The 12368-nt window shown below is 38.3% G+C and overlaps 1 protein-coding gene across 7 annotated transcripts in view; it reads left to right on the plus strand.

The window, feature by feature from the left end:
* Positions 1-12368, plus strand: part of PTPRM (protein tyrosine phosphatase receptor type M) — a 778989-nt gene that overhangs the window by 277189 nt on the left and 489432 nt on the right. For all 7 annotated transcript variants that reach the window (XM_038543828.1, XM_038543830.1, XM_038543829.1 and 4 more), the window contains exon 3: positions 11940-12211. In XM_038543828.1, coding sequence (XP_038399756.1) covers positions 11940-12211 — 272 coding nt within the window. The remainder of the gene's footprint in view (positions 1-11939; positions 12212-12368) is intronic.

The following is a 12368-nucleotide window of genomic DNA, read 5'->3' on the forward strand; positions in this document are numbered from 1 at the left end:
GGGTGGGGAAAGCAGATCTCTGCTTCACAGGGTCCCCTTCCTCCAGCAGGCTAGCCAAGACTTGTTCACCTGGTTATGAGCAAGTTTTCCTTTTTCCCTTGTAGCCTTAAGTTTCTCAGATTCGGACTTTACTTCTTTATATACACATGTATGTGTATTTGTGTGTATATTTTATAGATAGATTAGATCTATAGATATATCTGTGTATATATATTATATATGAAATGCAAGTACTATATACACTGTGTACAGTATATATGTATTGACTTAAGAGGCTATAGTGTTCTTACTAAAATTATCTAACTAAAAATCAAATCAAATCGAATCTAACTAATGTACTGCTTCAAAACTGAGAGGCAGCATGGCATCATACTCATGAGCACAGACTGAGTCACTTTGCCTGGGATCATATCTCATGTTTACTAACCTAGCTGTATAACCTTGGACAAGTTACTTAACCTCTCTACATTTCAGCTTTCTTGTCTTCTCTAAGATTTAAAAGGGTAAATATATATACCACACTTAGAAGAATGCCTGGCACGTATTAAATATTATGTATGTGGTAGCTGTTATTACTCCCCATATTAGTAGCCAATATATTTACCTATTTTCCTTTGTCACACTATACATGAGTCAACTCAGGTTTAGACCTTTCATAAGGTCACCTGAAGCTAAGTAAGATTTGTAGGTGAGATTTCTCTCCTCACCTGCTCTAGAAGGGCAAAGAGCATGACTGTCCTTATGATCTTTACTATTGGAATTCTATAAAAAATGACAGTGCTTCCTTTCTGAACACTTGCAGGAGCTTCACCAGAACCTCACAAACATTTGGTCTTTGAAGTTTTTACATATCTAAGAAGTTTACATTTGAAATTGTATCCAATATTTGCTTTATTTTAAATTTCACGATTTAGTGGTAAAACTGAATATTTTCGCAGACCTCTCTTTACTAATTGTATTTTTGCTAATGCAAATTGCCTTTTCATATCATTTGCTATATATTTATTGATATCTAGGGCAGCCTGGGTGACTCAGCGGTTTAACACCACCTTCAGCCCAGCATGTGATCCTGGAGTCCTGGGATCGAGTCCCACATCGGGCTCCCTGCATGGAGCCTGCTTCTCCCTCTGTGTCTCTGCCTCTCTCTCTCTCTCTCTCTCCCTCTGTGTGTGTGTGTATGTCTGTCATGAATAAAAAAAATATTGAAAAAGCTTTATTTATTGATATCTTGATGTTGTTCCTGATGAATTAATCCAACAGATTCCTTAATTTCCAGACCATTTTGATCATTTATAAATTTGATATTGTATCCTCCATTTAACGTGGAGGCCAGTTTAATTTCCTCTACTGACTAACCTTGTCAAGTTTGGATTATTTCTGCTCTCTCCCCCTCTGACCAGGCAGCGCAAGTCCCTGCGGGGCTTTGGCTTCTGACCCTCTGCCAGGCTCATGAAACATCTTGAGCAAAATCTTTGGTTCCCTCTTCAGGATTATGGGGAGCTCTCAATTATGGATGCTAACAGAATACTTACAATGTTTTGGAGAAATATTTTTTATGACAAAGTGATTTAGCTAACTCCTTTTGAGCACCACTAGCAGGCTCCTGTTAAACTGAAGAACAGTTACGTTTGGTTTACATTTTACATAGAAGCTAACTGTGTAATTTCTTCTTAAAGCAAGACAAAGCTTAGTCTGTTAGCAGATACGCATGTGAAAAAAAAATTATCTCTAAGTCAACAGTAATTTATGGGGAAAATAAGTAGACACTTATATTGTGATGATTTGTGTCATTCTGAGATTTAGAACAAAACTGAACTAGTTTCTAAAGATGTCAATCAATAAAAAAAAAAAACCTGACGTATGGGAAATTAAGCAGTCTCTCAAGAAAGTTCTGAACAGTATACCTGTCACTTCTCCATTGTACTCATGGCTTTTTCCCCAGATACAGTCATTAGCGTCAGCAGATAGTTAAAAGGTTGTGTTTGCTTTACTTTGTGTTTGTTTTTTACTTGTAAATTATAAAGCGCACACATAGTATTTTCCAGCTAAGTCACTGAAGCGAGTTTTGATGACATACTGTAACGTGAATTAGTTCTCAAAATAGCTTGACTTTTCTTATGAAAGGGGAGCACATTACTTCTCTGGATGGAACCTCCAGGATGTCTTTCGTTTGCCACGAGCCTCTTCATTCCTTCTTTAAAAAAAATTTTTTTAATTGATATTTAGTGTATTATTAGTTTCAGGGGTAGAATTTAGTGATTCAGCAGTTGCAAATAACACCCAGTGGTCATTCCATCACATGCGCTCCTTAATACCCATCACCCAGTTATTCCATCCCCCCACCCACATCCCCTCCAGCAATCTTCAGTTTGTTTCCTAGAGTCAAGAGTCTCTTATGGTTTGTCTCTCTCTCTGATTTTACCTCATTTTATTTTTCCTTCCCAGTCTCAAAACTCTTTTAAAAAAAGAGCTACCAGTTGACAGTTCTAAATCTACACATTTTACAGGCCCTTGGGGTTGTGGTTATGTAAATGTTGGTAAACTTAATGGGTTGGGTTTGTTAATTCTGTGCATTTTTTTTTCTTTCTGTGCTGAATACGAAATATCTAAAACACAATTACAGGTGAGCTGTGAGATTTTTGCTGGAAGAATTGGTCCAGGGTTTATTGTTCATAGTTCTTAAAATGCCCAGTATATAATGGACACTCAGATGTACCCCGCTGTGGCTAAAAGTGGCCAGGTAAGGCAATGAATTTATTTGGGTCAGCTCCGTGTTTTTATGAATAATAAATGGTAAAAATACCCATTCAGTTATGCTTTGAATCACTAAATTAACAATTGTGTATTTTTGAGCCTTTTTATATTAAAATATCTTGAAGGAAGTGTTTTATGCACATTTTTGGTATATGGTATACTTATGATGCTTATTATTTAGGTGTATGCTATGCTTTAGTTATGCTTATTATTAATTTTATAGCACCTAGATTGATGTGGCATTCCCTTGGGGAGAATAGAGTGCTGGGTACCAGCCAGTCTGACTTGTAAGAAGGCCCCTGCCAGATGAGCCCATCACCTCTTCTCCCAGGAGAGTGCCACCTAGACTCAGGAAATGAAGAAGTGGCACAGTTAGATGGTTTTGCTGGGGCTTTCCTGCGGTGTGATGTTACTTCTTTACCATCTGGGGTATTTTCACCAGCTTATTAGGACTGTGGCAAAAATTAGTGCACTTAACAAATGGTCTTGCCATTGGTAATATTTAAGAATCCAAGAGAAAGACAAGAGAGAGGGCAAAACAGAAAAGCAGATATGATTGTTGGGTGAAAAGACCATTGTTTTATTAAAGTTTTACTCTCTTAGGGTTGCAAAATAAGTATTCACATTTGTACCAGAGTGAAATTTTTGAGAGGGGCATAGAAGAGGCAGTAGCTGATGAAGGATGCATGACATCTGGTCTGCAGAATATGGATGTGGCTGCGGATGTGGTTTTATCAGGCTGAAATGGGTGCTAATAAGTATTTTTAAAGTGGTGGTGGCACCTCCCTGCAGAGGCTTTGTTCCTTTGAGCCTTGCTCCCTGAGTTCATTTATTTCTCCACAGGCTTTCAACTTCCTTATTTTGTGAGGTTTCTCATTGGAAAAGACATGTTCCTTAGGACCATTGTTAGTACTGGCTGAGGAAACAGGAGGAGGGATATATTTTGGTATTTGAAGGATGAGATCAAATTTAAAATTACAAATTAAAAATGAAAAGCACTCTTAAAAAAAATAAAAATAAAAATGAAAAGCACTCTTATGAAGGAAGCGGATGGAGCACAGTATAGATCTTGTTCGTTTTGGTGATTGGGAAAGGAGTTGCTGTATGACCTGAAAGCATACATGGATGGGGTGTAGAATCTGTTGTGGGTTGTGCCCAGCATTGTTTTACTTACGTATGTTGCAAAATGGAGCAGAATAGAATGGGAAATGTGAGTATAATACACATACACATGGCAGGAGGAATAGTGACACACATTTCTTCATACAAGTTTTGTATGTTTGTGTGTGTATTCACATGTAACATCAGATGTGTGTGCTGGGATGAATATAAAATGTATTTGGTACTATGTTGGGTCAAAGTGTTTGAAAAACGTTGGTTTTAGAGCATTGCATTGAGAGCTTGAACGTGAAAAATTCAGATTCCTTTTAGCTCCATCGGATGCTGTTGGTTGACCCTTTGGTGAATTAACTGTCCTCTGTGTATCTGTGGGTCTTTATTGTTGCGAGGATTTAATGAGATGGGAATGATATAGAACCCAGCCCAGGCACTGGGTGGCACAGTTTACTTCCCTGCATTCTCCTTTTCTCAAGAATAGCCAAGATGTGTTTTTGGAGCTTTCTTCCTCTCTTCCTTGCCTCAAAGCTAGTTCTTTTCTGAATTTAGTCTTGGTGCTGTCTTTCCATTCCCTGTGATCGTGTTTGCCTCTTTTCTCTCCATTCACTTCCTATGTTCCCTTTGTGTTTTCTTCAGCCAATTTCTTTCACAGCCAAAGGGTTTGGCCTGATAGCTTTCATCCTTGGGTTGAGAAACCAGAGAATTTTTTTCCCCTTCCTTTCTTTCAATTTGTCCGTCTTAGTATTTTCCTACCACATTAAGAAAAAACTGTACATGTGGGTACTTGGGAACCAGTATACTATTCCATGCAAACCTTAAGCCTATACCACTTGGTGTGGTCTGCACATCAGAGCTGGTCAACACATTGATCCTGCCCATGACCACTATAGAAATCAAGAGCAAGTCATTAGAAAATTTTATAGAAATTTGTCAGTGATTTGCATCTATTTAATCTAGTAACAAATTTGGGGTTGTATTTTGCAAGTCTTTTTATTCTTTTGTGAAAGTCCATATTTATTGCATTTTACGTAAATTTGATGAGATGCATTGGATATTTTTAAAAAATGGCCCCTCATCATAGAGTGTTCAAAAAACACTTCTCTAGACAACTAAATTGTTACAACTGGTATGTATAATGGGTTAGAAGAAGAAAGAATGGCCATGTTAACTAGAGGCAAGATGTACACCAACAAAGATGGAACTTACAAACTTTCAATTTGGCTTTTGGATTTTAAGTCTATACATTTGAAGACATGGTCATAGAGGAAAAAGGAAAAAAAAAAAAGACAAAACAGCCAAAGGAAGAGAAAGGCCGATCATCCATGTGCTTTTACTAAAATTAAGAGGTTTAAGAAGTGAATTTTATAATGGCATTAAAATTTGTTGGGGGGTAACGTTCCCTTCTTGCCTTTGTTAGGGAGGAAAAAATTTCTCCTGTGCCTCAAGGGTTTTTTGGCTGGTCTAGGAATTTAATTGACACAAAACAGATTAACAGGAGAAAATAAAACTTAATTACATATGTATAGGCGAGGGGAAGGGGTTTGTAAGACTATCAGGCCCTCAAGCAGTTAGGCAGTTGAAGATTAGAGGCCATGCAGAACCAAGGAAAAGGAGGTGGACATCCAGGACTTCAAAGGGAAGAAGGATGTTTCACAGGAAGATGAAAAAAGAGTAAATGTTTGGCAAGTAGCTGTTTGCTGGGTCATGCAGAAACAATGGGACATAGAGAGGAATTTTAACAAACAGACTTTTGTAAGTTCCTGCCTGTCTACCACACTTAGCTCATATAGTAATTATCTATGATGATGGCTCACTTTCTGGAGCAGCTCCTCTACCTAAATTCTTTTAGGGGGAAGGTCTAAGTTTCTTCCTGAGCCTTCCATTTCTTAAGAATAATCTGCCTAAAATTATCCATATGTCAAAGAGACACACTTTGAGGTGGCAAATTTTGCCCCTCTGCACCTTCTAGGTTCTTTGCCTGGTCTAATCATTAAGTTAATATAAAACAGATTAAGCAGACAAAACAATCAGAAGTTTAATATCATGTACCCTTCCTGTATACATGGGAGAGACCCTAGAACAGGAACTTCCTAAAATGGCTGAAACCATCATCTTAAATACTATCTTCAGCTAAAGACAGAGGATGATGGATGGAGGTGGTGTGTCTGGGAAGGAAAAGCAGTCAAGGGTAAGGTTGTTATGAACATTTAAGTATTTGCCTCTCCATTGATAAGTTTCTAGAAATGTGGTTTTCCCCCTCTTCCTGTACGGGAAGGGAAACACTGTTACAAATAGAGCTTCCCATGGTAAGTGTCTCTTATGCAAGGCTAACTTCTACTCAGTTTTGAGAGCTTCCTGTGTCTGCTGTTTAGAATAACCAGCTACTACTAGGTATTTATCCAAAGGATACAAACATAGTGATTCAAAGGGGCACCTGCACCCCAGTGTTATAGCAGCAGTGTCCACAATAGTCAAACTGGAAAGAGCCCAGATATCCATTGATAGATAAATGGATAAAGTTGTGATAGATAGATAGATAGATAGATAGATAGATAGATAGATAGATAGATAGATCACAGTGGAATACTATATACACATAGTGGAATACTACTGAACCATCAAAAATAATGGAATCTTGCCATTTGCAATGATGTAGATGGAAATAGAGGGCATTGTGCTAAATAAAATAAGTCAATCAGAGAAATATGGGCACCATATGATCTCACTCATATGTGGAATTTAAGAAACAAAACAAATGAACATAGGGGAAGTGAAGGACAAATAAGACAAAAAATAGAGAGGGAAGGTCAACCATAAAGGACTCTTAACTATAGGGAATAAACTGAGAGTCCCCGGGGCGGGGGGGTGGGGGGAGTTGGGTTGGGGAATGGGATAGCTGGGTGATGGACATTAAGCAGGGCACTTGATGGAATGAGCTCTGGATGTTTTATGTAATGAATGTAATGATGAATCACTAAATTCTACCCCTTAGTTTCAGGGGGGGTAGAACTAGTAATCCACTATATGTTAAATAAATTGAATTTAAATAAATAATTTTTTTAAAAGAGAGGGAAAAAGAATAGCCAGCTTAAAATAATCCCCATGCCAAAGAGACACAATTGGGGTAGAAAATCTTTTCCTTTTCAAGTTGATAAAATGCTGCTTCTCCACCAGCCAAAGTATTTAATAACACCTAATACTCTCTTCTTACTGGATGAAAGAAAACGCTCCTTTTTTGTTGGGCACACAAAGTTTCTGAAATGTATGAGGACAATTCATGCAGTTTCCTTCGCCTTTAAAAATCTAGAGTTTTTACCACACCAATGCAAATTTTAATGACGGGGTAGAGGGGAATAACTAATTATATGTAGCTCTGGCTGCTGTCACAAACAATGATGGAAGATAGTCCAGTCAAAAACATTTGCCAGTAGATAAGATTAAGCTAAATTTAATTCACCCAAAGATTTAAGAATGTGCATTTTTCATGTTCTTGTAAGAATCTTTCCTTTCCAGAGAATCCAAAATAAGGATTCTTAAAGTCCTTCAAAGGGTGCTTTTAAAACTCTCCCATTTGAAGCCAGCTCTGTTCCGTGGAGCTCTTTTCATTTGCCTGCAATGTTATATTCTCAACTTCTACACTTGTGACTTAAGGGTGTTTTGTTATTCGAACACAAGCAGAATTTCTATGCTAATTTGAATTCTGATTTCTTTTATTTATTTACCCAGTTGGAGTGTTTTTTTGTTGGAGGAAAAAAATTGAGGTAAGGAAGCACCTACTGAGGGAGACCCAATTAGTCTTTGAAAATGCATTTGCTCACAGCCAAAACATTGAAGCAGGAAGTGAAAATTAAACATTCAGCCATACAGAGATATTTTTAAAAACAGACTTAATAGTCTAAAATTGAATATAAATGCCTTGGATCCTTTAAACATTGGCAAGTTAATTTTACTTTCATTGCCGATAGGTGATGAATTCAGTTAAAAGACATCTCTTCCATCCTACCTGCCATTTCTGTATTCACAATTGTGAATTCACCCCCAGGATTCTGGGTTTGCCAGAGTGTGCTAAATGTAAGTGTTCACACTTTCTCATGTAAACTCACCATAAGACAATCAAGTAGAACTATCAGGAAATACTTGTGTTGGCTGAAATGTTATCTTCTGTACTTCGAAGCTGTGAGATAAGACCTCATGACCACACACAGAAATAAAGATCTTCTTCCCAAAGCTTAAATGTAGGGGCAAGATCAAGTGTGTTAAAGGTTTTGTAACCCTTTAATACTAATGTTCCTCTCTCGTGAGAAGAAACTTAGAAATTATCACTTAGAGAAATAGGAATAGGACCAGGAGGTTGTGAAGAGGACAGGTGGAAATAGATCAAGCTATATGCTAAGGAATTGCAGATAATTTAGAGAAGCCACACATTTGGTTGAGGTATGAGAAAAACAAAGTAATAATAATACTCATCACCAACAATTTTTGTACTTCTGCTATATGGCATGCAGGGTCCTAAGTGCCTTTATACATTAACATTAATTATGGGAGCTACATTAAAATCCCAATGGAGAGACTCTGGATGGAAAAACAAAAAGGAACTCTCAGGTGACCATACCCCAGGGAAGGTGCTTGGTAAAGGGAGACTTTTTCCTAAAAACGGTGTGTATTGACCATAGTACATTCAGGCGGCTTCTCTACTGTCAAAAGGAAGAACAACTTTTCTTGTGACCAGTCCATGCATAATTGCTTTCTGAGGCCAGAACAGGTGAAGAAGGTGGCATGGATAGAGCTGGCACTTCCAGCAACACCACACCCATGTTCTTGGAAGATCTCTGACTAATTTCACAGAAGCACATACTTGGAAGTGATAGATTTTCTGAGAAAAACGGGTTTGGGGCTGACCACTCAAAAGCTGGGCAGCTCTGTAGCTGGAGAGCCAACAAAAACAGTAACAACGCTTCTAAAAATACTAGTCTTATCAACTCCTCTCTGGCATTCCGAATCCCAGTGACTGCATCCTCAGCCCTGTACCCTACGGCTCTGGCTTCGTCCTTCTGCTACAGTTAAGTCCCTTCTAATAGAGATCACTTTCTGCCAACTTAAGAATAGGATTCAGGGTTTGTCTTCTCCATCAGTCAATGTTCTTCCTTTTCAACTCGGGAGGGGGGCAGAAGCTCCACAGCTTCTTCTGTTCTTGCAGTTTCCCAGGCAGCTTCACAGAATGGAGAGGATGGCTCTGGAAACCACTCAGCTTCTTGCCACTTCTTCCCCTGAGTGAAGGCACCACTGCAGGACTGTAGTTTTGTTTAAAAGGTCATCATGAAGCCCTTTGTTGAGATCGCTTGATAATTTTTAGGTCCTGCAGAAAGTCACACAGGAACCCGAGGGACTTTAGTGTTATATGGATGTCATGCCCCTAATTGCTAATCCGATTTGAGCTAACCTGCATTTCAGAAGCACCCCAGGTAACAAAACAGACTGTATTTTTTGGCTTGAAAAGGTTAAAAAGGAGAAAGGAGTATAAAAATTATGATCATTTGAGTGTTTATAACTTACAATACCTAAATTTCACTTTGACCTCAAGTTAAGAATTTCTGCATACATTAGACAGCTCAGAAAGCTGACGCAGCATTTTGTGCTGGAACGGAGTATAGTGGAGGATCGGTGGCTCAGCTAGAAGAATAATATTTTTTGGGATTCCTGGTGATTCCCTGAACAGTAATGGTAGGAAGCTATCCAGTTTATACCAACATGTGAAAAGAGACTTCTCTGTTTCAGCTTCATCCAGACATCCAAACTAGATGTCACAGGATACAGGAAATACACATTTTGCCATGCTTCTATGTTTACCACCGTGGCTACCTGAGTTTCACTGATGGAAATTCTGCAAGAAGTACTTTCCTTGGCCTTAGGGCACTACTACATGTTTTGCTGATTCAGCATTGGCCTCAAGGCCACATCATGGTGGGCCGTGTCACAATACACATTGTAACCATGTTGTGGGTGATGGAGCCCCACTTGATCAAATACAGAATAGATCTGCTCGGATTTACTACAAAGAGAAAAGTACGATTTTGAACTTGTGTTGTAAACACCAACAGCCAGCTTTAGAGTGGTGATGGGGTTGGTCGACCCTGCCTATTTTGAAGATTTGTTTTTTGTTTTTGTTTTTCACATTTTGTAGAATGTAGCTAACCCCGAATCATTTCAATGATATTCCCTTGCTACTTGTTCCCTTTCTGAGCCCCCAACTCATTCTTAAATCACATTTGTAGTTCTTCCTTATTATTGGAATATATGTTCCATAGATAACCCTTCCCTTGTGGCTTGGCTTTCATATTTCCAGGTGCATAACATTCATCTCTTGAAAAATTGCTCTGTTTTCAAAGAGCGACTATAATTTTCCTTCACTGTCGTGAAGGGCTTTGTTTTCTTCATATATGCTCAAATGGCACATGAAGAAACATGGGGTTATTGGAGTGTAGCAGGGTGAGTAATGGGCTGGAAGCTCAGAGGCTCAAAGTTTTGCTTTGGCCACTAACTCATCCTAAAACCTGGATAAACTGCTTCCTAATCTCTCTGTGACTCAATTCCTGTTTGTCTTTAATGTCATTAACACTACTAGCTCCTCTTACTAACAGCCTTCAGTAAACATTGTCTAATATTGTTCCCTTAACAGTAGCCTATTAATTTATAGAAGATAGAACTACATTTATGTTTTTTATTTTGTCCTTGTAATAATTCTCTGGGAAAGGTGATCTTCTCCTTTTGCTGTTTAGGAAATCACAGTTTGTAGACAAGAAAAGAAAAACTACACTTCTAGTAGTGTATGTATGTTTATAGATATCTATAGATAACATACATACATGTGTGTCCTTGAAAATTATGATTCACAATAGGGGAGATTTTAAAAAGACAATTCAACTGGGGGAATAGTATCCTCATCCAGTAGAAATCATGAGTCCAACCATATGTGAGTAATACTTTCCTTTTTCATCTTTATGCTCCAAATTTAGGTGCTCTTTCCCCTAGAGCTTCAATACATTTTTCCTCTCTGCCAAAAAGGCTTTATGATGTTCTGTTTTCCCTTTTATCCCTTTTATCTTAGAATATTTTGCTTTTATCTTCCTTTATATTTACATAAGGAAGATAAAGGCAAAATAAATGATATATAAAATTCATATAATTATTTTAATTGCCATTTCTGTTGATCTTAGACATGGGGAGGGCCTGAGTGACACAGTTGATGCCAAGGTATCTGAAAGCCTGAATCCATGTGGAAATTCTTCAGCAGTCATGGGTAGGCTAGTGCTGTGGATATAAAGATACAAATTGCTCATAGATATTTCTGCAAATGACCATCCTTTGGTTCAGTGGTTGCATCAGTACATGCTGTCATATCTGTCACGAAAACATCTCCACTATCAAGAAGTCAGTTGTTAAAGCAATGGGGAAGGGGTGGTAGCACTAAACTGCAAGAGAATTATATTGTATTGACAACAAGGAGAATCACAGGGCCAGTGAAGTTTTCTAGGATTCCACAAATTAGGCAAATCTGTTCTCTCTCTCTCTAGGTTACATGAGAATATTAAATGGCTGCAATTACCAAGTGGTGGTACCAGTAGAGAATAGTATGGTCCCATAGAACTTTCTGAGGTTCTATAGAGAGGTTCAGTATCTGTGCCTGCCAATGTGAGAGCACTGAGCCACATGTGCCCAGCCAACGCTTGAAATGTGACTCAGGACCTAGACTTTTAATATTACAGATTTTTACTTAATTTTAATGTAAATAGCCACATGTGGCTAGTGACTACCAGATAATCAGTGCAGGGCAGCAAATTATGCATATTTTTGTTGCTTAGGAGACTAATTGCAGTAACTTCAAGGGAACTTTCTATTCACTGTTCTTGGCAAACACTTGGAGGTGAAAAGGTATGAAAGAGACAGGACTCTAAAAGCCTAAGTAAGATATGGTGTATTGCAATGTCAACCCACATAAATGATGGCAGCTTGACAAATGACCAGAAATTAGTATTTCAGGCTGTAACTTCCCTTTGATTTTCTTTCCATAGGCTCTTTCATGCTGGTGAACACATCTGGAAGACCTGAGGGCCAGAGAGCCCACCTCCTCTTACCTCAGCTGAAAGAAAATGATACCCACTGCATTGATTTTCACTATTTTGTGTCCAGCAAGAATAACGCTGCTCCCGGGTTACTCAATGTCTACGTGAAGGTTAATAACGGGCCTTTGGGCAATCCTATCTGGAACATATCTGGAGACCCTACCCGCACGTGGAACAGGGCAGAACTGGCCATTAGTACATTCTGGCCTAATTTTTATCAGGTAGGTACTTTGTTTTCATTTCCTGTTTTTGATGCATCTTCTAATTTCTGAAAATATAGTTTGTATATTAGTATAATTGGAGACTATAAAAAAGTATAGTTTTTTTTTTTTTTTATATTGAGGTTAGGGAACCTTATGCTTCCTTATGGTAAGGAGT

Source organism: Canis lupus, chromosome 7 (assembly GCF_011100685.1).
Source record: "Canis lupus familiaris isolate Mischka breed German Shepherd chromosome 7, alternate assembly UU_Cfam_GSD_1.0, whole genome shotgun sequence".
Lineage (NCBI taxonomy): Eukaryota > Metazoa > Chordata > Mammalia > Carnivora > Canidae > Canis > Canis lupus.